The sequence below is a fragment of the Mixophyes fleayi genome, chromosome 3 (assembly GCF_038048845.1).
Source record: "Mixophyes fleayi isolate aMixFle1 chromosome 3, aMixFle1.hap1, whole genome shotgun sequence".
NCBI lineage: Eukaryota > Metazoa > Chordata > Amphibia > Anura > Limnodynastidae > Mixophyes > Mixophyes fleayi.
This window is the reverse complement of record NC_134404.1, coordinates 131292587-131319783: the sequence shown is the minus strand read 5'-3', so window position 1 is coordinate 131319783 and position 27197 is coordinate 131292587. Positions and strand designations below refer to the sequence as shown.

General features: G+C 37.8%; 1 protein-coding gene across 1 annotated transcript in view; it reads right to left on the bottom strand.

Annotated features, from left to right (window-relative positions):
- The window catches only part of MUC4 (mucin 4, cell surface associated), a 49736-nt gene that overhangs the window by 3379 nt on the left and 19160 nt on the right, over positions 1-27197 (bottom strand). Inside the window, exons 10-24 of the mRNA XM_075200893.1 lie at positions 23976-24054; positions 23265-23438; positions 23053-23154; positions 19835-20071; positions 19064-19204; positions 17837-18015; positions 17398-17557; positions 17102-17200; positions 16062-16181; positions 13243-13362; positions 10979-11146; positions 10622-10698; positions 9591-9667; positions 5965-6137; positions 3154-3307 (exon numbers count right to left, since the gene is read on the bottom strand). Of these exons, the coding sequence (XP_075056994.1) occupies positions 3154-3307; positions 5965-6137; positions 9591-9667; positions 10622-10698; positions 10979-11146; positions 13243-13362; positions 16062-16181; positions 17102-17200; positions 17398-17557; positions 17837-18015; positions 19064-19204; positions 19835-20071; positions 23053-23154; positions 23265-23438; positions 23976-24054 (2060 nt within the window). The remainder of the gene's footprint in view (positions 1-3153; positions 3308-5964; positions 6138-9590; positions 9668-10621; positions 10699-10978; positions 11147-13242; positions 13363-16061; positions 16182-17101; positions 17201-17397; positions 17558-17836; positions 18016-19063; positions 19205-19834; positions 20072-23052; positions 23155-23264; positions 23439-23975; positions 24055-27197) is intronic.

Genomic DNA, 27197 nt, shown 5'->3' with positions numbered 1-27197 from the left:
TATATATATAATATATAATGTTTTCTCATAATTTATATCGTTTCTCACATAGAATGTAAAAGTAAATAAAATAAAATATATTTGGTTTTACAACAGAACATATCCACATTTATTAAACTGCAACATAAGCATTTAGATTTATCATTTCTATGGTCAATTATATTTATTCCATTGTGAAAGGTTATAGAAATTGACATGAAAATGGAGCACTAAAGCTATTTTTAGTTATAGTAATATTTCTAGCTATATGGATCTGGGCGGATTGGAATAGTTACACATAATGAGTTACTCTCCCATGAGTTAATCCCATTTTTGTATTTTTTGCATTTTCCTTTATTGGGTATTTAGACTCATTTATCCCTTCCAACAGTTACTATACCCCGGAACGCTCCAAATAATACAGGAGGAACATAATGGTTAAAGGTCAGTGAATTATTTTATTTCTGCTCAATTGGAATAAGAAAATTGATCCAGTCTAGTGTTTGAGGCACTAGTCGTGTGTCTCCTTGGTACAAATGAAATTCAAAAGGAATTGATAACTTTCCATACTGCTGTGTTGGGATGTGACATATTTAAATTACACCCAGCCTTGTACTGGTGTCTCTTCTTGTGCCCCTCTAATAGGATGGTGAGCGGGAGAAAAACTTTCCAACGGACTACATGGAAATCTTACCTCCCCACCTATTATTCTATAGACTATTGTAGCAAGTATATACTGGCCAAAATTCTTTGTGACACCTAAAACAGGTATCCCATATCCTAACAGCATGTAGGATGGTATTGAATCCACTTAGCCTAGTCTGGAAGCCTACAGTTTCTTGTTCCTAACTCCACAAAGCACCAGAAAAGAACCAGTTATTAAAAAAGGTTAAAAAACAAATACAATCTAGGAAACTTGCTATAATACTAAAACTTGGTGTAGACAGCTAATGAAAATACAAGTATCTAATAACCTCAAGATACAAATAAACCAATATCAAAGTTCATATATTTCTAGTACCTATCTAATTTAATACATCAAAATAATTCACACTATTCAATCAATGGAATTATATGGACAAATTAAAACATCTTCAATTGAAATCAAACAATCTATAAAATGCATGTAATCACGGAGTGCACATGAAATTAAAAACAAATGGGTGGAAATTAATTAGAGCAATCCATGTGCAAGGTGTCTATTTTTCTTTGTTGGTGAATTTCAAATAATGTCAAGTATGGTCTTTGCGAATATAGCAACTAGCATTTTTGCAAAAAAACCAATAATAGTTGCACATGTTGATGCAGCTAGCAACAAATCAAAAATCAGTATTGAAAATGTCTTAGCAAAACGCCAAGTCAAAGTGAACCTAAAATACCAGCTGGCTTATATAATAAAGATACAACAACATTTACAAATTTGTATCAAGAGTTTCAGGGGCTTATCAGAATTTAAGATTTTTGAGAAAAGGTAGTGATTGTGGAGAAAGAATATGAAGCTAGAATCAGATATAACGGGTCTGATTCATTAAGGCACACAAAACAAACATATTGTGGGTTTTTAAAAACTGCATGTAATTCGGGCCTACACATGTCTTTATTCAACTACAAGTAGATGTGAACAAGAGTCTTTTGTTGAATACGGGATAGGTACGCTCTGCTGATTTGAGATGGCACTTGCCATATGCAAGCAGACATATCACCCTGCTGGATACATACAATACATATGTGTAATATGCTTCTTCCCCTCCCCGCTCCGTCCCTGAAATTGTAGGCTGTCAGAAGTGTCCTTTGTGTTTGAAAATGAAATGAATGTTCTCGCGATCACTGAACGTATAGACCATTTCTGGGCATGCTCAGTGCAATTTAACACAAAATATGGAAAATATCAGCATTTATGTTCCTTAGTGACTCAGGCCCAATGTGTTTATCTTTGCTGGGTATAGTGGTACTAAAACTTTTTGAGAAAAAGTAGTGATTGTGGAGAAAGATATTATCCTACACACAGCAGACTTCCTATTCAGTAATCTGAAATAATAATAATAATAATAATAATATTATAACAAATTGCAGTCAATATTGACAACCTAATATTGCCGATAATGTAGAATAATAGTTTGTACTAGAGATATTCACTGACCTCCATATTTTGTTTTGGTTTTGGATCTGGTTTAACTTCGTGTTTTACTTTCGGCAAAACCGCCCTCACGTGTTTTGAATCCCAACTTTTTTGTAAAATCCCTATTTTTTTTTGCTAAAATCACATAGTTTGGCTTTTTTTATCCCTACATTATTATTAACCTTAATAACATTAATTTTCAATCATTTCCACTCAATTTTTGTCAAGTGACAAGAACACTGCTACCCCTCCTGTTTCTGTTTGAGGAATGGCACTGGAGACTGGAGAGTGACAAGAACACTGCTACCTCTGTTTCTGTGTGAGCAATGGCGCTGATCTCCTGGGGAGGGAGGTTCTTATGGAATCCAAAACCCGCGAGATTCGACAATGCAACACTGAAGTTTTGCCTCGATTCAGATCCAAAGACGAGCGAAAGTAACGAGCCTAGCTCGCAAGCCTACTCGGATCCCCTAAGTTCGGGTGGGCTTGGTTTTCAGAAAACCGAGCCTGAGCATTTCTAGTTTGTACTGATCTAAACAGCAACTGTTAATACAAAACACTGAAATATGCAATATTTATTGTGAATGTTTGGGACATTTTACACACACGCATATAACTTTATACACAAATAATTTTACACACACACAATATCATTTTCTGTAGCTCCAGGGCCACCACTATGATACTCAGAGATAATGATCTATATAAGTTTGTTTTCCCATGTGCCTAACTAGCTATAAAGTCTCCAGGTGACCCAATTGTTATTTACATATGAACCTGCTGCTATTGGTTGCAGGTTAGAATGATATGAAAATGCTAAAGGACATTGAACTTCTAAGTGTGGGACAGGCCAAAACATAGAATCTAAATCACTGGCAGGGAAATGATTAACACTGATTACCTAATTTATCCCAGGCTGTTGCAAGTGAAAAAAAGTAGGGAATAAGTATAAATGGGAAAGCAGAAGCAGATTTGGTAGGCATTTAGAGTCAGTCTATTTTGGTTTGTATTTGTTCCATGTAATATGACATTGGCATCATAGGATGTCCACTTACTTGCAGCTAAATTCTCCAGCAATGAGTTGACAGGTGCCGTTATTCTTGCAGTATGAAGTTAGAATGCAATTTGAAACACACTGAAAAGTTTCATTATCTAGTGTGTAATTATCCAAATTACAGCTAGCAAGAGCAATCAGGTCAGATATGGTCACTGAGGAAAGAAGTTGACAATTATAAAAAAAAAAAATTTCTCTCAACCTTAGCCCACATACTGTGTGTCTGTTTCACAAAGCAATAACATTTAAGTTAACTTTTTTATTACTACATAAGTCAAAATATTCCAGTGCTTTGCATAGTATGTAAGTGCTGTAACAGATAAACGTTTGTCAAGCTACCAATGTGTACTACACAGAACCTCTTGTCTCTTTATTGCAGAACACCCCTATATATTGTAGTAATAATTTACAAGCTATAAGTTACGTAACCTATGCAGAGAATTGATGTTCAAAAACAAACAAATACGTATTGAAGAATATAAAGCTAGAATCAAACTGTATTTTAATGGCTTTATTCCTGAAACTACATGCCAGTTAAATTTATTTGAAAGTCTAGATGCCGAGCATATGTCCAAATAGTCAAATATTATGACTGTATACCAAAATGTAGGAAAAAGAATCTCACAGGGATTAACAGATGAGCTAATAAGCGGAGTGGTAGAGTCTTAGTCAATCTTAGTCTTTCAGCATAAATGTCATGTTTATTACATTAAAGTAAATTAAGCAACATGACCTGGATCATACTGGGAGGCTGTTTATTCACTATTTTCAATTAACTGCAGGATATAAAGGATCTGAATCATTAAAGCGCAAAAAACAAACATATTGTGCGTTTCTTTAAAATACACATAATTAAGTTATACGCGCGTTTGTATTAAACTACAAGCGGATCTGAACAAATGTCTCTTATTGAATACGGGGGTAGGCACTCTCTGCCTATATAGAACTTGCCAAATGTAGGCAGACACATCACACTGCTGGATACATACAACACATATGTGGAATACGCCCCTTCCCCCTCCCCGTTCCGCCCCTGAAATTGTACGCTGCCGGAAGTGTCCTTTGTGTTCGAAGATGAATTGGATGTTCTCGCTTTAACTGGCATATAATCCATTTCTGGCATGCTCAGTGGCATTTACATTCCTTAATGAATCAGGCCCGATGTGTTTATCTTTGCTAGGTTCAGTGAGATGGTCACAATATGCTAGTCTCTGCTACGTATAAAGTCGTTGGAAACCTTTTTGACTTTATAGTACCAAAGATTCTGCTCTTGGCTAGGTGAACACTTTTCTCCACAAACTTGTTGTAGATATCTTCCTGAATATAGGTGCGAGAGCCAGCACAGCAGCACTGTCCATGGTTAAAGAACAGCATAAAGTGTTTATCACTGTCACCATAATGTTTTAAGCATTGTTTGATGTAATCCGATTGACAACATCGGGTATAATATGACGGACCTGCTGGGTATAATGCACCGGACATTGAAAGTTCTTCATGTTCAATGCAACAAACACGGAACCATTATGACCATATTCATATCCAAACGTATCTCAAGATACATTTCGATCTGAATCGGGGTGAAAGTACCTTCTGCCTAAAAGTTGCTCGCTGTATGTAAATAAACACAACAGACTGCAGTATACGCATAAGCATCTGCTCAATAAAAGGTCACATATAATTTCTAAAATAAATAAACAACTCTTAACAGTATAATCATTAATAAAAGCATGGATTTAAAAAAAATATATACAATATATATATTTTTACATTAAATACATAAATTAAGATGCTTTTAATGCGTACGCTACATACAATGCATTTACATAGTCAATCTTCCTTGCGTGCATCTTTTCTTCTCTTGCTACAGGTCAGTTGTAAGTGCTGAGTGATAGTGATGAAGGACGTGTATACATGCTATAAGATATATTTGCAAACAAGAGCAACTCTGAAAATGCATTTTATGTACAGTAGACATTAACAAAATCCTGATAAATGTATTTCTTGGGGAACACTGACGTGCATATCCCCGAATTACGTGCGTTTTTATGTATGTATATTTTTAGGGAAATCTAGTATAGTACAATAAGGCAATACAACAAGTGAAAACTGAATCAGACAAAAGGGAAAGTCTCAAATACAGATAGTTTACATTCTAAATGTAAGTGGTGATGCATACAGAAACTGAATGTGTAGGAGAAAGTGCAGCAGATGGTTGTATTTGGCCACAGTAGTTGCCATGTACCACTGATTATTTAAAGGTTCATTCGTGAACTATGACTTTAGGTTGGATTTAAATGTGAGAAAAGAACATGCTTAATATATTACATTGCAGAGGTAACAGCCTGAGAGGGATGAGTCTTTAAGACGACAAACAAAAGTGGAAGAGGTGACAGAGAGGTATTTCTGAGAAGCATGCAATAGATATATATAGTTAGATATATATAGTTACTGTATATTTATATTTAGTTATATAGTTACTGTACAACAGGATGCTATAAGAATGTGAATTACAGTTCAAGCTATAAAGCCACAGAGGATAATATGGGTATAATGTGTTGGACTCTAATGGGTATAGAATGATTGAGGCTGCTGGATATAATGTACTGGTCAATATGAGGTATACTTTACCTGCTGCTTCTGTGTAATGTGTTGACCATCATTTGTTGGATGGTATATTTTTGGGCAGCTGTCTAATATCTGACACTTAAGCTCAAGTTAAATGACACAATTTAATTATTTAATTACGTTGGCTACAAACTACATTTTACAATATCACACTCTATGATACATTTAAATAATGCAGAACACTTACATTTATCACCCTCTGTAATACTAGAAATTTTAAGATCCGCTGAACGTGCGCTACCAGAAATGTATTTCCTAAAATATGGCACGAGTTCATCATTCAGAAAAGTAACTGTTCTCATATTTGCCTCATAGGCAAATCGAGCAACAAATATTGCAGAAAAAGAACTAGAAAGATTCCTGAAAAAGAAAAGAAAACATATATAAATAATTTAAAGGAGCACGCAATTTGCATCTGGATTATTTTCATCCGTACAAGAATAATGCAACCAATACAGATATGTTACATAGTGTAGAAGAGTAAGAGTCTTACATCATGATTGAGAGAGAGTCAGATTACAAACAGAAGTTATCAGAAGTGTGTCTGTCTGTGATAATCAAGGGACTGCATAGGAGCATTATTCATCAAGCAGAGCTTAGATGCAGGAGGTTTCAGCCAGAATGGAGACGTTAAAGTCTATAAAACAATGTCTTCTAGTGAGCAGTTCAATAACGTTGTACAAGCTGACTGATGTAGAGTGTGTAGCTGGTGTGGAGCTTAGGTTTTGGGATCGTTACTGGTTATTCATATTTGCGATTGTTACTGCTGTTACTGGAGGGAATTAATAAACCAGAAGATTTTACTGCAAATAAGCTTTTGTGAGAGACATTATTGGAGCACCATCTGAAATGTGCTTGTTGAAGTAGGATGCTGTGTGAAGCCTGTTTAATCTTTAATTTGTGACTGCCCACAACTGCTGAGTATTTTATGTTTGTTATAAAGAAGAAAAATCATTTTGGAGTTGAGTAAAAACCTTGATTCAGGAACCAGTGTTTGATCTGTGTCAATACAGTTAAACAAAAATGTTGAAATTTGTATTTGACAAAGAAGGGGTTAACTACAGACCCCTTCTGTTATTGAAACCAAACCTATTATCTTATTGCACAGTGATGCTGAATTGGTGAAAAGGAGAAACTGTGAGAAATAAATGTGCTCAATGATTTTGCGCTTCAGGAAAAAATCTTTACTAGAAAATAAGTTTTATGAGTTACTTGGTGAGGGAAAAAAAGATACTACAGAGACATACTAAAATGCAGGGGTTGTTTCCGAACCATTCCTGCTGCTACAGTGCGGTCAATGATACCATCCTTGCAAATATTTTGGTCTTGGAAAGTGGCGCTATAGATAGGGAATGTTCCATTACTATTGAAAGTAATTGAGGAAAATAGGCCTGATTCAGCTCCAGACATACACCCATTTACATAACGTATTTTGCATGACTTTCAGTGTGTATGTCCAGAAAGCAAATTTACACAACAACACGGCATTCACTTCCGCATGCATCTGACATTTACGACCCTTAATGACTTGAGAGACAGAACAGGGTAGGAAAGGGGTGGACTAGCATAGGCCATGCACTGTAAGCAGGGCCTGATCAACCACTAGGCTGACCAGGCTGCAGCCTGGGGCGCTGGGTCCCGGGGGGCGCGGCACTGCGGGTATTAATTTTTTTTTTTTATTCTTTTTTTTTTTTTCTTCATTCATTTTTTTTTTCGGGGTGGGGGAGGGGGGGTCGCCGCGCGAGGGGGGGGGGGGGTCGCCGCGGGGGGGTGGAGAGCTCGACGATCAAAAGCATTGGTGGTCAGTGGTTAGCAACACACAGCCAATCGCCAGGCTGCCTGTTGCTATGCAGCAGACAGGAAGCAGGACGTCTTCACTTCCTATCTGCTGATCTGAGGAGAGGAGCGACGCTGGCACAACTACAGGTAAGTAAAGGGGGAAACTGCCCTGCATATCTATAGGGAGGTGGGGGGAACTGCCCTGCATATCTATAGGGAGGGGGGGGGGGACTGCCCTGCATATCTATAAGGAGGGGGGGGGAAACTGCCCTGCATATCTATAGGGAGGGGGGGGAACTGCCCTGCATATCTATAGGGAGGGGGGGTGAACTGCCCTGCATATCTATAGGGAGGGGGTGGGAACTGCCCTGCATATCTATAGGGAGGGGGGGGGGGGGAAACTGCCCTGCATATCTATAGGAAGGGGGGGGGAACTACCCTGCATATCTATAGGGAGGGGGGGAACTACCCTGCATATCTATAGGGAGGGGGGGAACTACCCTGCATATCTATAGGGAGGGGGGGGGACTACCCTGCATATCTATAGGGAGTGAGAGGGGGGACTGTCATGCATATGTATAGGGAGGGAGAGGGGGACTGCCATGAAAATCTATAGGGAGGGAGAGAGGTTGATATGTTTGAAGGAGGGGGGCTGATATATGTGACTGGGGGAGTTTTGATGTGACGGGGGGGATAGCTACAGAGTGGAGGTAAGGAAAATAGCTGCAAGGGTGATGGATGCAGGGTGGGAGGTAAAGAAAATGGCTGCAGCAGGGGTTAAGGAAAATGGCTGTGGGGGGGGGTTGTGGTTAAGGAAAATGGCTGCAGGGGGTATTTAAAAAATAGAGCAGCTTTGGGGGCAGAATCTCATGATTGTGTGGTAGTCACATGGGTGGTCTCAGCAATCACTAGAATACTAAATATTAGTGAGATGGGGCTGGTAGAGGTTTGTATTTGAGTGACAACAAATATTCAGATATTGCTTATATATGCCTGTCCAATGGGGTACTTTTAGCTGGCCATAATGGAGTGTTTTGTTTTAACTAAAGGGCCTAATCATTCAGGGTTTGCATTATAATACATTTTTGCATTTTCAAAACAGGACGCCAACTTTCCAGAAGCCAGAAAGAGGATAACAAAGTTGCAAGAGAGAGGAGCAAGAACAGGTAAGAGACAATGGCACAATCTGTCTAAATTTGAATGCTGGAGAATACACCTGAACATTCATATTCAGGAGTGTTCCTATACATCTAAATATATTCGGAGGAGGGGGGGCGCTGCGGCCGTATTAGCCTAGGGCGGCCAGAACCCTTAATCAGGCCCTGACAGTAAGGGCGTGTTCACACAGAGGCGGCTAACTCAAATCCTGTCTTTATGCATGCATCTCAGCAGCTAACACAGAACAACAGTCAAAGACGGATTTAGACCTCATGGGGCCCTAGGCAAGATATTGCCTAGGGCCCTAAAAAATACTTTAGCCTGTTTGTGTGTCTACATTTATGGAAAATATGAGCTCTTTATTTCCACCCCTATTCAAATTGTAATATATCTGAAGAAATGTTTGGATTTGAATACGGGGGAAACTACACAAAAGTTACATACTCTTATAAAACACAGAAATTGTGCCCAACGTGAGCAGTGTAACATTTCAATAGGTGTGAGGTCCACATTGTTATCAAATATCCACTCTGCTTCTCGCTGAGCTAATAGTCTGTAAATAAAACTGGAATGTTGACGGTGACAATTCATTCTGCCCTGTTTGTTTTTCAGTTCTGGGTGGAATAAATATGATAACAGAAATTCCATGCAGGATACTTAGAGACAATTTTTTCCAGAAATGTGCAAAATGATGCAAATATTCCACAATACATTCCAGTTTTATTCGAAGGGCATGAAACTACATACACTAGTACAATCTTTTGTTTTTAGAAAAACCTTGTAATGTGTCTGCCCTTTTCATAGTAAAAACAACACGCATTATAAAATAAAGTTGGAAAAAAACATTTGGGATAATAGAGACAGATTTGCACTCACTGTGGGGTTTCCATTGTACTCTCACTACTAAACAGAGTTGTCACATCAACTGAAGCAGATTTTAGAATACTTGCAATCTGCAGAAGAGAAAAAACAGAGATAAACATTATACAATATGCATTTATTACAACATAACTATGTGTGACAGCTATGCTACAGAAGGATTGGGTGTCTGGGTACCACTACATGCAAACTTGCAGTTATCACACAATAGCAAACAGGGGTTGTAGTGCTATAATAATAGAAATGCTGAACTCCATCAAATGAATAAACAACATAATGTGGAGGGACAAAGTCAAGTTTTATTCTTTGTAGATAGGTCATTGCTATTTGTAAATTTCAGTGGCTGTCATTATGTCCCCAGTTTCCAATTTGTTCATCTTCCAGGTAAAATGTAGTATCATCCTTAAAAGGACAATACATGTCAGAAACAGAAATCTTCCCTACTATTGATGTAAGATAATACATAGCTTTAATAAGAAAGCACATTGCAAATTTCAACACCAATAGTTCAGCTTATCTGAACTTACTTTGCAGAATTATATATTACTAGCTGAAGTACCCGGCATTGCCCGGGTTTAAATATTCAAATTATTAAGTTATCAATGAGTTGGATGTAACTGTCAAGCTTTTATAAATAATTAGTAGCTAAGATGCCATCCAAATCCATCCAGTGGAAGGCACAGAACATGCTCCCCAGTTCAAAATTCTGCCCCGTGTACACCAGCGGGAGGTCCAACTGGGATCTCAACCCCCTAGTATGTCTTCTGGGATCCAATGTTACCAGTTTGTGACATTTTTGTCCAAATCCATTCAGTGGAAGACTCTGAACAGGCTCCCCATGTCAAAGTTCTGCCCAGCGCACACCAACGGGAGGTCTGACCATGACCCTAACCCCCCTTAAAACCTGGGGCCAGGATCCAATTAGCCAGGTTGGTTACATCCCAATGGGTGCAGGGGTGTCCGAATGCATATGCGGACAGACAAACTGACCAATGATTTTTATATATAAGATAATAAAATGTACATACCTTATTATAAGCTTGTTCAAAAGTGAAGTTATTTCCAGCAGATATTACTGTTACATTTACAGATCTCTTTTTCATACCTATAGACAAAACATCAAATATTAGAAGACAGTAAATTTGCAAACATACACATTGAAACATGTCATCATTTTACTTACTGATATTGAAATCACAGCCTTAAAGAAAAACAGAAAATAACTTAAATTTCAGATGTCAGCATAAAGATTAGAATCAGTGGCCGATTTAAACAAGCTTGATTACAGGTGACTAAAATATTTATCGTTTTAACACTGTTGTATATGATATATAATAAAGTTTATAAAACAAATGTCAGTAGTCAGCCTTGGCGTTTAAACTTACCTGGCCTAAATTGTGCCTGGAAAGTGTTGCTGGCTGTTGTGCATCTATCACCAGAGAATGGCAGAGGGCAGTCACATTTGGAAGTGCAAGAAGACCCACTCCTGGTGCACGTACCACCATTGTAACAATAATTTGATGCACAGGCACCACAGCAGGATATACCATCACCTGTAGACACAAATGAGCGCAATTAGTCCACCTGTCGGTTGGAGCACTGATAACTGATAAAAGGTTAACATCTCTCCATTTGGTAGATTGACACTTTTGCCATTCCCATAGAGCTCTATGAGGACAGTGAGAATTTTCAAAAACTGGGTTAACAGATTTCACTGGCATTAACCCTTGAATAAATTGGGTGCTAAAAGGGACTTTTTCTGACCAAAATAGTTGTTTTCAGCGAAGTTTAGGCTTTACGCTTGTTGATAAATAGACTCCAAAAAACAAAACTTTCAGATGCTATGAAGTCCATTAAATAAGTGCCTTAAATGACCCCACAATTAAATAAGTAGCACACGTTAAAAAAAAATAGGTAAGTATCTTTGCTCGGAGGGCAGGTTGCTTGTTTTTATATTTACTTTGTTCCCTCCATTTTTTTTTACAGTAAACACATAAATTAGCATTTTCTTAATGCGTACTGTACATACAATGTGTTTTTATATACTATCTTACAGTGGTCTAGCATACACATGTTCTGTGCTGTCTAGTGGCAGGCATATATGTAGTTTTTAAAGCAAAAAATAACTTACACTCAGTGGTAGTAATTTTGCCGAAGCTGTAAATGCCGACAACAGGTACCACGACAGTTTAAAATCAACTGATGCAATTTCCGACTAGATGTTAATAGCGACAGTTGTAAATTCATACAAACATAAAAGTAGACTTGTTGAAATAGTGACATACTGGAATTTAGAAAATCTCACATCCTGACACTGAAACTGACATCACTTGCAAGGGCTGATGTTATTAAAAGGGGCAATGTGAAGTCCCGGCACCTGTATAATGTTTAATAGGAAGGGCTGTACATTATACAGAAACCGGGTCCTCGTATTGCCCCTTTAATAACATCAGCCCTTACAAGAGGCGTCAATGTCGGGATGTGGGATTGTCTCAATTCTGATATGTCACTATTTCAACAAGTCTACTTTTATGTATCTCAGAATTTACACCTGTCGCTATTAACATCTAGTCGGAAATTACATCAGTCGGTTTTAAACTGTTGTGGTGCTTCTTGTTGGCATTTAGAGCTTCGGGGAACCATACCCAACCCCTTACAGCTGCCCAGTGCCTGGTGCAAATGATATGACTAAAAAACAAATGAGAGAAATCCAGGATTGAGTTGGCAGCATCTCTGTTGGCATGACCTCAGCACGCCCTTACTGTACATTGCCTACGTTCATCCACCCTTCTTTTCCCCATTCCGCCTTTCAATTCATAGGCAGTTGTAAGTGTCATTTGCGTTCAGACATGAATTATATGAAATTGGGTTTCTTGGTGTAAGATCCATTTCTTAGCATAGAGCTATTTCATGCAAGATATGGCACTGAAAGGGACTTATATCTGAAGATGAATCAAACCCAATGTGTTTAATAAATTACTTAAAAGGGCAGTAGTAAGAAGAATACATTACATTCAAGACCAAATTAATAGAGGGAATCAGAAAATTTCACAAACCTATCCCAAAATCAGCATGAAACAAAAAGACACTGCCACAACACATTCATCATATGCACATATCATACATAAAGTACACATATATTAGTATATCCATTTATTACACATATACACATATATTATCTATAGAGTTGCCTGATCAGCAACTCTATAGCATTTGGTCAGTTGTATTCTAACTCCCTGAAACAAAATAAGCAGAGTATCTCTAAACTAATTGATCCAATATTTAGTTGATGTCATTGTTGCTGTGTATGTGAAATCACTTCTTTATTTGAATTTTAACATATCTTTGAGAGCAAAGTTATCAGACAGCGTTTGTGTAAGATTTTTATACTCGTACAAAGTGTAAATTAAATACATGTAATTGTGTTCTGGATTAAAATTACTCCAATTCTGACTAACTTTACCACCTACTCCACTTTTGTACATATTTCTCTTACATTACTGAGCTCCTGACCTGTGACTAGGATCCAAAGGGCAGCATGATAAGTGCACCCCATGCTGTTGCTTTAAAAATTATTTTATTCATCAAAGTACAGTATTAGAACAACAATGTATATTGGAGTAATAATAAAACAATTTTATTTAGTTACCTGTGAATCCATAATTACATGTACAGCTGTAACTTCCAACTGTGTTTCTACAGGTTGCATTAGGTGAACAGTTACTGTTGTTCAGGCACTCATCAATATCAGCACAGTAGGTACCATTACCTAGTCAAAGGGAAATATGTAACAATTAACTCAAATATACAACTAATTAACAACACATTATAAGAGGAACTATTGCCTTCTGCAAAGTAATCTTGGCACATCAATAGTGATATTGCATATTAGACTTAACACCAGATAATATTTTGCGTATTAGACTTGCCATTGGATATGGTTCTGCATAGTATACTTGGCACCAATTATGGCACTATATATTAGACTTGCCAACTATGGTTTTACATAGTATAATAAGAAACACATATAGCTCAATAAATTATACTTGCAAGTAGATATAAGTCAGATTTGAGTAACTGTCAGGTGGCATCTGACCTGGGGCACTAGACAAGATACTTTTTGGGGGCCCCTCCATTTGTAAGAAAACCTACATGAAAAAATTTGCGTAATCTGGGCCCCTCAGTGTTCTTTGGGCTCTATGCGGGAGCCTAGGTTACCGCATAGAGCTTCGGCATAGATATTCTGGCTCTGAGTGGTATGACTTTGCTCATTATAGTATGTAACCCCCTGTCACTGTGTGTAGTGTGGGGTGCAAAGGGTACACAGTGCACCTCCTTCTCAAGCCCTGGCTAGCTGATGGGCATGGGTGTAAATGATCAGGGGGTCCCTGCACATGCAGGTGTTTCTTTGTAGTTAGTGGGACACAGGTAATGTCACTTTGGTGCAGTGTAATAGAAGTCACAATAATTTGGGCGCCAGACCATCTCTATAACAAACTCAACTCTTTATTTACACTCTTCCTCCAGCACGATAATCATAATGGTTGCAGCAATAAAGAAATATATGTACAGCTCCTTACTCTCTCCAGCACAGTTCTTAATGAGCAATACGAATATGGTTGCAAATATATCTCATTACTCCTCCTGCACAGTTCTTAATGTTATCCAGATGTTATGTAACATAAATCATTGGTCTCTCTTACACTCCATACTCACTGCAGATACCCTTTCTGCAGGGGCACATGCATGGATGCTAATAGGCAGGCAGCCTCTCCTCCATGCAGCTCTGACACACTCTGTGTACCTCTCAACTGCAGCTCACCCCTCCTCTGCGGGGATGATGTCTCCTGTGCTCTGACATGTCACTCTGTGTACTCTCAGCCTCAGGATCTGACACTACAGCTACCAGGCCTCTTGTAGCAGCCCTCACTCCAGGGCCTCTTCCATGCAAAGTGTCCCCCTCTCTCTTGGGTTCTCTATAGTGGCATGGAGTTCTCCCCCTCATCCAGTGCACACATTCCTTGCCCTGGCTCAGTCACCACGCTCAGACTTCCAGGCAATGCTGGGGGAGCCTGGGAGCTTCCACCCCAGGTCCCCAGCTACAACTCTCCTCTTGTGTCTCCCTTCTCAGTTCCTATCCCCCCTTAATGACAGCCCCTCCTTCCTCTCACTTAGTCTCACAGGCTGGGCTGGGTTATCACCATGGTAACCAGTTTATGTAACTTTTCAGAAACTTCTATCTTACCCTCTAGGTGACCCCTCCTCTCTTCACTGAGGTAAAGGTTTAACTAAAACACCACTAGGGGGGTGTTACAAGTAGATAAGAGATATGGTTTTGTACTTGGTGAACATGGGTTTTGGAGAGTTGTTTATTCAATTAAAGTTTATTTGAAAATAATGAATGTCTGATTTTTGTTATCTTTAGATATAATGACCCGGCGGTCTTAAGGCAAAGTTGCCACTCAAGGGTTCTATTTTATTGCTTTTCCTGCCACCCACAGCACAAGGCCTTTGGTGTGAGGCTGGTAGCCTCTGGGAGGGAAGGTCATGTTTTTGCATGGGGCTGGTTTTCATTACAACAGGAGATCCCCATCCTTGTGGTCAATCTAATATAGTGAAGACAAACGCAGGCTGTCTACTCGTCTTGCTGACAGTTGTGCAGGAAAGCACAAGTTTTTATTTTTACCTTTATACTGCATTGGTAGTGTATGTTATAATTTCCAGTAAAGCTTACTCTCAACTCCATTGTTTATACATTTTCCTCACTGTACCTAGCCTCTGAACATGCACCAGGAGCCAAAGAGCAGCATTGAAACAGCCTTGAAAATTGATGCAATAAAATGTATTACTCAATTACCTGTAAAACTATAAAACTGAATTAATAACAAAATAGCAGGAGACATGTAGCTTAAGGTGTATTATTAAAAATTAAGAGGTACTGTTTTCTTCTGCAAGGCAAAATGCAAAAAATGTCTAATGTAAAAATTGTTCATTTTTATTAAAGTGTTTGAAATAAACACCATTTCTCCATGTAAAGGTAAAATTTAACTCTCAATGTCTCTGTTTCAACAGCAATGAGGTCCGGACAAGTTTGAAGAGAGCATTCCATCCTTACAATCCAGGCCTAGCTGCTGGTGCAAAAGCAAGAATATCACCATACACAAAGCTATCAGTTGGTGTTTGTGTAGGATTTCGGTATTCATACAAAAATGTAAATAACTGTTGAAAATGCCTCTAGTGGTGTTTTTGCGTAAAATGACTCCAAGTTTCACTCAACTTTTTCTCCTACTCCATATTTATATATATGTCTCTCAGTTTACTGAACTCGTGACCTCTAACCAGAATCCAAAGTGCAGCATGTTAAGCTCACCTCACGCTGTTATTTTATAAAACAATTGTATTCATATTAGTACAGCATTAGAACAACACTGTAAATTGGTGTAATAATAAACAATTTTACTCAGTTACCTGTGAATCCATCATTACAGGTACAGCTGTAATTCCCCTTGCTGTTAGTACAGCTTGCATTAGGTGAACAGTTATTGTTGTTCAGGCATTCATCAATATCAGCACAGTAGGTCCCGTTACCTATTCATAGGAAAAAAAATTATTAATAACTTAATTAACAACACTTAACAACAAAATCGGTAATATTGCCTTCTTTAAAGGAGGAGACTATGCACACTAATATTTTTTTTGTAGCAACGCATCTCCTCTCCAGCTATAGGGGAGGGGGGTGCTGAGTTTAGTAATAGTGAAAAAATGTGTGATCAATGGGTTTGTGCAGCAGAGACTGTTTTGTAGTATGGCTGACAATGGGGCATCTAATAATAATAATAATAATAATATTAATTAATTATTATTATTATCATTAATAACAAATACATCGTCGAATGGTCATTTACTTTAAAATCAGATGATTTCTGCATTAAAGTTATGTGTTTCCTAAATGCTTCATTAAAAGTGCACTGTGTTCCAGAGATCTCTAATCACATTTCATGATCAGAAACTTTGTCACATAATTTTTTTTATAATAGTGGTAGATACATGTTTGTCAATTGAGAAAATTCCAAATAGCTAACAAAGATGAATGTTATTTTATGCACTAGTTTTTTGATAAGCAGCAGTAGCTGTTCTAGGGATGCTTGTCATAAAACCCACACATATTCAGACTGATCACTAAGCTACAGAACTGTTTAACTCATACCAAGTGCAACAATATTTTTGTAATTACAAAACAATTACACTTCTTTATAGAGATTTAGAGTATTAGGAAAAGTAACTTGCAGGACATTTTCTTTTATGTACTTCTAATAATAAATATAATATAAGGCTGACTGGCTCCTGACTTAGAAGTGCCTAAATTTTAATGAATAAACAATTCACTAAATTTACTTGATTGCGCTTGTTTCACTGACAACCACTGGAATAAAATTTATAGCGCAAATGTCTCTATCCCTAAGATATAAACCCACCCTTTTTTCTAGACCACAGGGATGAATACTCACCAGTAAATCCCTCTTTGCAGGTGCAGTTATAGCTTCCCAGTAAATTTGTACACCTGGCATCTGTTGGACATGGTTTTATTTCTGAACATTCATCAATATCTGTAAACAGACAGCAATAAAAAAAAAAACTTGTTATTACTTTAGTACAACACAGACTTCAGAAAAAATATGAACATGGACTGGATAAGTATTGCTTAGGAATGTTGCTGTTGGCAAACACCCCTAAAAATGTTCAATTTGGTCATTGTTACACCTTATACAAATAATGAAAAAAAATCACAAATAAGTATATTCACCTGAGCAATGCAATCTATCCCCAGTGAAGCCAGGAGGACAGGACCCACAGCCAGTATTGCTGTCACATGATACATTAGGGAAGCAGCCTTGAACACACAGATCAGGAGGGGTTTCACAGAATTCCCCTGTGTAGTTATTTGTACAATTGCAGCCAGCAATCTGTCATTAAGAACAAAATAAGCAGATTAATCAAATTTCACAATATAAAGCACCACCTACCTATCTATCTATATATCTATCTATCTATCTATCTATCTATCTATCTGTGACATAAAAAGACAACCACATTTTTTGATTATGGGTTTATGCCCTTAACTTCATGTCTTGGGACATTAAAGAACATGTTTACTTCTATGGTAAGGAGTATGGTGTCATGGAAACAACAACCAGTGTTACACATGAACAGTAAATACTATTAGATATGATTCTATTACTCACAGAAAGAGAACTGCCAGTGACCTTAGATGTTGTAGTAAAATCACACTGAGAACTCTGATTACAATTGCAAACAACAAAGTTGGGATGGAAGATTGACGAGAGACTTTGTGAGTCAGTGACTACAAGAGTGAAGGTGAAATTTCTAATACTAGTTGGTGACCACGTCAGGGATCCATTAGCTGTAACAAAATGAAGGTAAAGTGAAAAAGAACAAAAGACAAGTTTAGCTACATAGGCAGTATGTTCATATACAGTACAGTTAATGTCATCTTTTGTATGATGAGTGATGAAAGTTGTTTCAAAATGACAAATTAGTTCACCCTATGTAATTAACAATTAAACAAAATGAATGAAGTGTGTTCCATTTTTTACACACATCAAATATTTATGTAAAGATATAAATAAACAGTGACATTTTATTATACACATATATACACACATATATATATACACACACACATATACATATATATATATATATATATCAAATATTTATGTAAAAATATAAATAAACAGTGACATTTTATTAGAAGGACCGTTGTTATTAATCAGGATTTAAAAAAGTATCGGCATGATTTGGTATCAACATAGATTTCGAAAGATTCGGAGAATGGATTTTTCCAACAAAAGTGTTTAAAAGTTACAGCTGGTGGCTTGAGATTCCTATAGTTAGCTAGTATTCCATAAAACAAGAAAATAAAGAAAATAAAACAAGTCCATCCTTTTCATTACAAAAAAGCAGCTTAAAAAACTAACTTTAATTAAACAAACCCTATGCCCCTTATTTTAAAATAATTTTATTATTACTGCAATACTTTCACAATATTTCTTCTATCTTGTATCTTTCCTTTTTCTATAGATGCATTTGTTCTATATACCTTAGATGAGCTCCAGGATGTATTTCTTATCTGACAATCAAGTGACCCCAAAAATAAATCTGGGAACACAATTTGGGTCCCCATCCACAAACTTAAAAATGCAAAACAAAAATAAAAAAGCAATGCATTCAGTAGCAGTTGCAAGAAGGCCTTTCAAACAAGGTAATAATATTTTCTGAACGAGGCAATCATAAAGTAGTAGAAAGAAAGGATACATATGGTTACAGATCATCTTATTATTAAGGCCCTAAGCATGACCAGACATGGACTTCCTGTTGGGGAATGTAGACACGTGCCTATAAGACAGTTAGAGATGATATAATATAAAATAATAGGCACAATCACTCACCAGTTACACTGATATCTGTATTTGAACCAGGATCAGCCGTAAAATTGAGCCCTGTCCCATTGGCAGTGTATTGTACTGTAACACTGCTCATAATGAAAGCTTGAATGGTTGCATTGCCAGAAATAGAAGGAGGTACAGCATCTGAAACACACACAGACGGCAAACATATCAATCTATCTCTAGGGGACACAAGTGTACAGCCCTACTAAATATGTCATCTCATTTATAAATTGCCTGCTAAAGCACTGGTAATTGTGATGTGCGGCATTCACCGATTTTAAAGCAGACAGAAAACACTGAAATCATATATCTAAAAATCTGAAAGGTGCATTTGAAACTTCTTTGGAAAGAATAGATAAATAAATATATGTGAAAACTTTACGTAAAAAAATTTGCTTTGATGATATGAATTCCCTATATAGTTTATTACATCCATAGTAAGATGGGATCATACCACAACATGGAACATTTGTTTATTTGTTTTAAAAGGTAACTGTTTTAATAGTACATGAAATTGAAGCATCAGCATAAAACTGCATTCAACCATAATGATAAATAAAGAATAGAACATATGCCATTCAAATGAAATAATTTTTTGAAAGTACTTGGCATCATATGTGAATGTTTCCCAGGTGATGGACCATTTAAAGCAGACATGTATCACCTTTGTCGCTAATTGCGGAACCAAAAGTGACAATAATACACAAGAGTAAGTTACCTATGGAGAGGAGAATAAGAGGTGTAATGGTATTTGCAGATATGCATACTTACTCAAAGTACTATTGGTTTTCTGTAAGTTGTCTACTACTGTCAATGTTGCTAAGCCCAGCTGAGTGTTGTTGGTGCTCATGGCATCATAGATACATTCTGTTTGGTTACCACACTTCATCTGCAGCTCTGCATACTTTACTGGATCTTGCTTTGACAAATCACTTAAGAAAACTGGTGTGAATGCGCTTGTTCCATTTGCTGGAGTTTTGGTAAATAGGCTCTTCTCCTTTACCTCCCCTGTGTAGCAGAGAAAAAAATTAGAAGAGATGTGAACAACAGAAAAAAAAAACACGATTTGGTATTAAAAGCTGCAAACATACCATTTGTATTAGTAATATATACTAAAAATCCCTTCAAATTGTTCTTACAGTACAATAAATGAGAATGTGGAAGAGGAATTGAAGAGAGATTATAAGTGTTGACAGGGACAGCCTTATCATAGTCAGTGGGTCAGTGGAAAGCTGTTGACCTCTAGAGACAACTCCAATATTTCATATTTATTAATAATAATTGTTGCTATATTTACAGAAAAACATAATGTTTTAAGCAAATGGTATGTAAATATCTACTTTTATCTTAAAGAGTTTTCCATATGTGGATAGCCCCTCATATTAAGTAGTAGCACCCCCAAATAGCAGTCAGATGAAGGTCCCCCCACCACTACCACTGTACAGGAAAACAACAGATTGTGCCATTTCCAAAATCTTGGCAGGCATGTTGTTTCAAGGAAAAAGGAAATAATTTACAGCTTGTCACTCAGATTTTATTGGAATGTTGCCATGGCTGTCTATGAGAAGAGGTAGATTACTTTGAAGTTTCTTGAAGATGAAAGCATACTATGGCTGAATGGTCTTATGAGACAACCTTTTAATATGAAATCTAAAATGTAATAAGTTTGTCCTCGTTACTCTAATGAATCCATAAGACTAAGGGGCACATTTATCATTATTCACATAAAGTGAAAAGTAGTTTTCAATCCTTATCGCAATGATAAGGATTGAACTACTTCTCACATTTATGTACAGCCGTGCAGAGAAACAGCAGTTCCGAAAAACTGCTGTTTCAGTGATAAAAAAAAACATACTTACCCCCCTCTTCGGAAGCGCTGTCTCCGGGTCTTCTCCTTACTCTTCAAGTGCGCATGTCCAGTACACAGATCCCCTCTCTGTCTCTGCAACTATCGTTGCAGAGAGAGAGATGTGAGTGACAGGGAGGGATCATGTGATCCCTCCACACATGCGCTGTCCAGCTCTGCTCTCCGGAGCAGAGCTGACAGCATTAGATTTCCTCATGTACGCCAGCTTCAGCTGGCGTGCATTAACATGACAAGTTCCCGAAAAAAATGTTTTTTCGGGACTTGTTAGATTGCGGCCAGGAGCAGTCACCATTCTGTTGAATGGTGACTGTTAGAAAAAACGAACTGCAGCGAAAATTAGTGGTTTGGAAGATTGAACAGTCGAACGGAGCTGTCATAAATATCAATTGCAGACTTCCTTCACCTATTTTCACGGTAATTGCACGATAGTGCAATACCGTCATTTGTTAAATGTGCCCCTAAGGGGTAGATTCAATTAGACGCGCTGTTCTTTAGAGAAGCAGTGGTGGAAATGTTGTTGATGAAAAAAACTGTATAGCTACAGATGAAAAACAGAGGAGCTTGGCTCCGCACCAGGTTTTGTACCATCCTCACTGGTCATATTTTCAGATTAATGTGTCCAGTTCTGAGGGAGTGCTTCATTCAACATGTATGAAATTGTTTAAAAGAATTCGAATAAAGAAAGTGCTCCTGTATTAAACAATATACGAGTTTTGCGATTGGCATGAAATACACATCAATCACAATACAGCAATACGATTGGCAGCTTGAAGTATAAAATAAACATGCAGACTACAGACGGGTAATTCCCATGATAAAGCCGCACAGGCGAAACGTACGTCGGGCTGTTCGTCACGCTAGGTGATGTCAGACCCGGAAATGGGGGGGACTGCTCGCGGTGAATTGCCGCTATTAACTATGAGGATACAGCAGGTCTAGGTGAATTAGATAATATGAGATAAAAGAAACGGTTATGTGTATGTTAGAATGCTAGCGCTCCCAGGTTACAATAAGCGCTATTACTAGCTGCAAATCTGGGACTATTCCTATGTGATAACTGCAACAACAGTAAAGTTCTCAGTATAAACCTGATCAAACACAGGAAGACAGGCATTTATTATTTAGTCTGATGCCAACAGAGAGGGAGGAGCTTAATCTCTATCCCTGTTATAACCATATGAACAGTGGGTAGATTGTTAGCACGCATATCTATGTTAACAATAAACAAATAAATGTATCAATGAACAGCTTGGAGACATGCTATATAATATATAGGCAAGAATAAAGATAATATCAAGCAAATAGATACATAGCTTGAAAAGATACTACCAGAAGATGCTGTCTTATATATATATAATACATTTAAAATTCCTCCAGATAGTGTTCCAAATATACAGTGCACTTTACATTTCCTTTCACACACACACGACATCCTTATAGGCAATTGGAACTGAGCAATACAATATTTCATGTTAATGAGAGAAGTCCACTATTACAGAAAGATTCCATTTAGAAGCATCGTGTTCTTGCCATGATAATAGGAATAGAGACAATTTTTTGTACTGTTATCTTATTCCATAATATTGGTTAAAAACTATCTACTACGGACTAGACTGCTGCACCATATTATATGAGCTCCTGGATAAATAGGACCAATCCCTCTCCAGGGTCTATATTTGAATTCATTGATTTTCCTAATTTTTCTAATTTATTAAAGATAATTCACCTATTACCAATGTATTAATGAGTGCTTTTTAAGGTTTCCAATAAAGAAAAGTTTTAACCTACACTTTTTGGGTAAAGGACTGGAGTGCTTCATTGTTCAACCCTTGCTCTTTTCTTTTAAATGATTAGCTACAGATGAAACCTGTTTTTTTCAGACAAAAAATGTACTCTGTCATTTGTCTGGTTGAGTATAATGCACCAGGGCATCTTGGATTAGCCCCAACCACCCACATAATCTGAATGGATGTGTATAGGTGGTATGGCTAGAGGGAATCAATGGACACCCAATGGCATATCCGGGATATATCCGTATTCCACAAAGAAGACATTTGGTTATTAAGTCTTATATGTATTCAGCGTTTCTATTGAAGAACTTAAATGAAAACATAGCACTTACACAACATTCCATAAAGAAATATGTCTTCTTCTGAACTGTTGCTGGGAATAGTTGTGCCATTTGGTCTCAAGAAATCATCACTCTGGTCTTTGTTCCAGGTACCTATAAAACAAGTATTATATTAGTACAAAGAAGAAAAATTAACAAATAACTCTATTAAGACCACAACTGTGATTGTGTGTAGAATCTTCACTTGAGCTTTGCAGACTTACCCAACAGGCCTTTAGTTTTGTTCAGGAAATTGCTTGGAAGACTGGTTACAGTGCTCAATATTCTGAAATAAGCTGACACGGACACAGATAGAAGACCCTCAAAGGTTGCAGTAATAGAGCCGTTTTGTAGTAGAAAGACGGCTGGGTTTGTATTATTGATCTGTGCATCCATATCTAGAAATCAAAAGAGAGCAAAAAAGTTTAATCCAAGAGGAAGTTTTCAATTTATATTATGCCTCTGATACTTGTATTCTACCTTTGATCACCAATATGAATTGAAACTTTTTAACATATTGTTGTAATTCAAGAAATCAGGCATATTCAATTAATAAATAATCCATGCGAGATTCCTCCAGAACGACAGCGAGACACCTTGCACAGATTTCTTTTTACTGAAGTAAAGCTGATTGCAGGGCACCTGAATCGCTGATACTTCAGATACACTCCTAATATGCTGCGATATGAGCAAAAAATTGTGTTACTTTTTACCGTAATATTGGTAAAAAAAAGTGAGTCTGTGGTGTTCTTAGGGACATTGTGGAAAATTGAGTCTGCCCCATAATGTCTTCTATATATAATTCACTTCCAAACAGGTACTGCTTGCTGCACATTTATAGCAGAGTAATGGCTCTATATCCAAATAAAGGTATCAGAATGCCCAATCATTTTTATGTTAAAAGCTCCTAGAACCCTGAGTTTGCATATACCTACCTTCTGATAGACTGAATGAAACATTCTGACCATTAAGGAGGGCAGTTATATTGTCATACTCCCCAAGGTACCACTCCACCTAAAGGACAAGCATAGAATAAATGAAATTACACACTAGAATAATAGAAGGTGACAAGACAGATGTATCGACATATGCAAATAATAATCAGTAAATGAGGATACTATGTGATATAAATATGCTCATGCTGATTTGGGCATATGGCCATTTGATTAGCATAAAATAGTCAAATTTGCGCTGCGCATGCCCGCAAAAAAAGGTGTATAGCTACATCTGTATGGATATTTGGTACTTGTTCCTCCTTGCACTTGGAGAGCTGGAATGGGGGAGGAACGGTTTACGTAAGCTCGGATCGAGTACAGTAAGTTCATGTTTGCATTATTGCGACACAGGTATGCCTTAAGCAATAAGGTTAAGTGTTCCCTTGTGTTGTCCCAAATTCAGAAATACGACCCAGATATTGCCTTTCTGGTTGAGACTCATGTATATGGGTGCAGGATTCTGGCCTTGAAACGACAGTGGCTGACTTTCCCAATTCCTGAGTTCTTAGTTAAGAAATCCCTGAATTTCACTTAGGAACCTGTTCAGACTGACCTTTACAAGTGGTAAGTGTGTTTCTTAGGATGGTTGTTAATTTACCCTGGTAGTGTGCACATATATATATATATATATATATATATATATATATATATATATATATATATATATACATATACATATATATATATATATATATATATATATATATATACATACATATATATATATATATATATATATATACATACATACATACATATATATATATATATATATATATATATATATATATATATATATACATATATATATATATATATATATATATATATATATATATGCTTAGTGGCGTCTGTGTGTGTGAAAAAAAAAATCAAGTTGCATCACCACCTGCTGGGCAGAGTTATACACTGACCTACTAAATTCTTAGTGTGTGTGGGAAAAAAAATTCAAAATGGGCTGAAATTTGGTAGGGCTCAAACTCATTTTCGTGAGGTAATTTTACCTCATGAACATACATGTGTAGAGGCGTGCGTTAGTGTGTGTGTGTGTGTGTGTGTGTGTGTGTGTGTGTGTGTGTGTGTGTGTGTGGAAAAAACTATTTTCTCAGAAAGGGCTAATCCAATTGACCTGAAATTTGGTATACTGACATTATTTGACAAAAAAATTAGAATAGTCAAGTCAGTTAACTTCCATCATCCCCCCTTCCCCCCGTGGGAGGGGTAGTAAAGGCTAAATTTACGAGTTGAGTGGTCAAACTCATTTTCGTGAGGTAATTTTACCTCATGAACACACATTAAAAAGGCCGCTTGCGTCGGGAACTAACGCTCTTCCCCCGAGGAGGCCTGGGCTAGGTCCAAATGCATGACAAGAACCTTTTTAAGACCTTAAGTAGCTTGATTTGACTAGAATGCATGAGTTTCATGCACGGGTTAACTTTAATATATATATATATATATATATATATATATATATATATATATATACACACACAGATATTAGTAGCACTGATGAGTGTGAGTAATGCTTTGGCTACCCACACAGAGTGCAGCAAAAGACGTGACAGGACGAACGAGGAAGTCAGACAGTAGACAGACGGGGGACAGAGAGGAGCCTGTCCAAGAGGGCTTACATTCTAGAGGTAATATGATAACCCAGAAATCTATGTTCTTGGGTTTATACCTGAATTAGGGTCAAAATAGTACTCTGCCTGAAATCAGGCAAAATTCTATTTAAAATAGATTAAGATATACATGTAGGCAGCACTTCATCTGTATTATCCCCTTTCAACTCAATGCACTAACTCCAAATCACAAGGCACAATGGATGTGTGAACAAACAGGCAAACATATTGCTTATCAAGTTGTGAGAGGGTGCCTGGCCATGCAGCCCATGAAGAGGGCGAAGACAGGAAGGCGCAAGAAGAGGAGAAGATTGCACTTGTCTATCCTGGGCTCCAGGACAGGTAGGTCCGTCTTTAGCTTCTTTGCAGGTCCCATTGCTGGCAATAGTTGGCAGATGAGCCAATCAGGGCTCATCTCCCACTGTCCGCCAATCAGCGGCCAGGAAGGTGACACAATCTAGGGAGCCCTTGTGAGAGCTAAGAACACCCCTGCAGAGAAGACAGCTGAATCAAGCACGCTGAACAGGAGAAGAGGTGTCGCCGGCTGGAGGGTCTGGAAGACCTGAAAATGCTGGGAAGAAGCTGAGAATCCTGAGCAGAGCATGTAAGTGCTAACCCTGTAGATAGGGTAGCACAAGGCCTGTTCTGCAATCGAGCACTAGGCCCATGCTGCATTAGTGGGCACAAGCCCCTGGTTAATTACGGAGTTAGGTATTGTTTGTTTCTTGCACATACTAGTTTGTGGGCATAAGGCCCTGGTCTATTTTTGGGCACTAGGCCTGAGCCAGCAGTAGTGGGGGCATAAGGACTGAGCCAGCAGTTAGGTATTATTAGGGGAATAATACTCCTGAAGGGGCACATCACCAGGCTCTACTGCCTAAGGGGACACAGCACCAGGCTCTACAGCCTAAGGGGGACGGCACAGAACCAGGTGAGAGGCCTGAGGGGGTCACAGCACTACGCCTGAGGCAACAGGACCAGGGTCCTCAGCCTGCGTCACCAGTACCAGGCTATAGGCCTGTGGGTAGAGTCCAAGCTAGAGGCTGTGGGTATGCTCAGGCGTGAGGCCTGTGGGTTTGAAGTGGCATTAGGCCAGTAACTTTAGGTATAAGTCCCCATTGTGAATCTGCTCCCGATCTGTACACTTTGTATGTTGAGGCAACCCTTGTGTGTATACTCTGTATTACAAGGTGTAATAGCCTCGTGACCATTTGTAAGGTGGTCGCCGGCAGGTAATACACTGCACTGCATACTATTGTATTATGCATAACTGTGTGTCCCTTTAAGTATTTTCCCCTGTAGAATCCAGAAGTCAGACCCCCATTAAATGTAGGCTTTTGGAATCCTTTAACGTTTGCATTTTGTGATCTGTGTGACTTGGAACTGTGGTGTAAGTTAGAGTAGAGCACTACACCCAGTAGAGATTTAGCATTAGAGTTGCGCAGTGGGCAATCACTTAGACTGTTGGTAGGATAAGGCGCTGCTTGTTTGCTGTTATTGGTAAGTTGAAGAATAACGTGGATGTGGGAGACACGTTAGA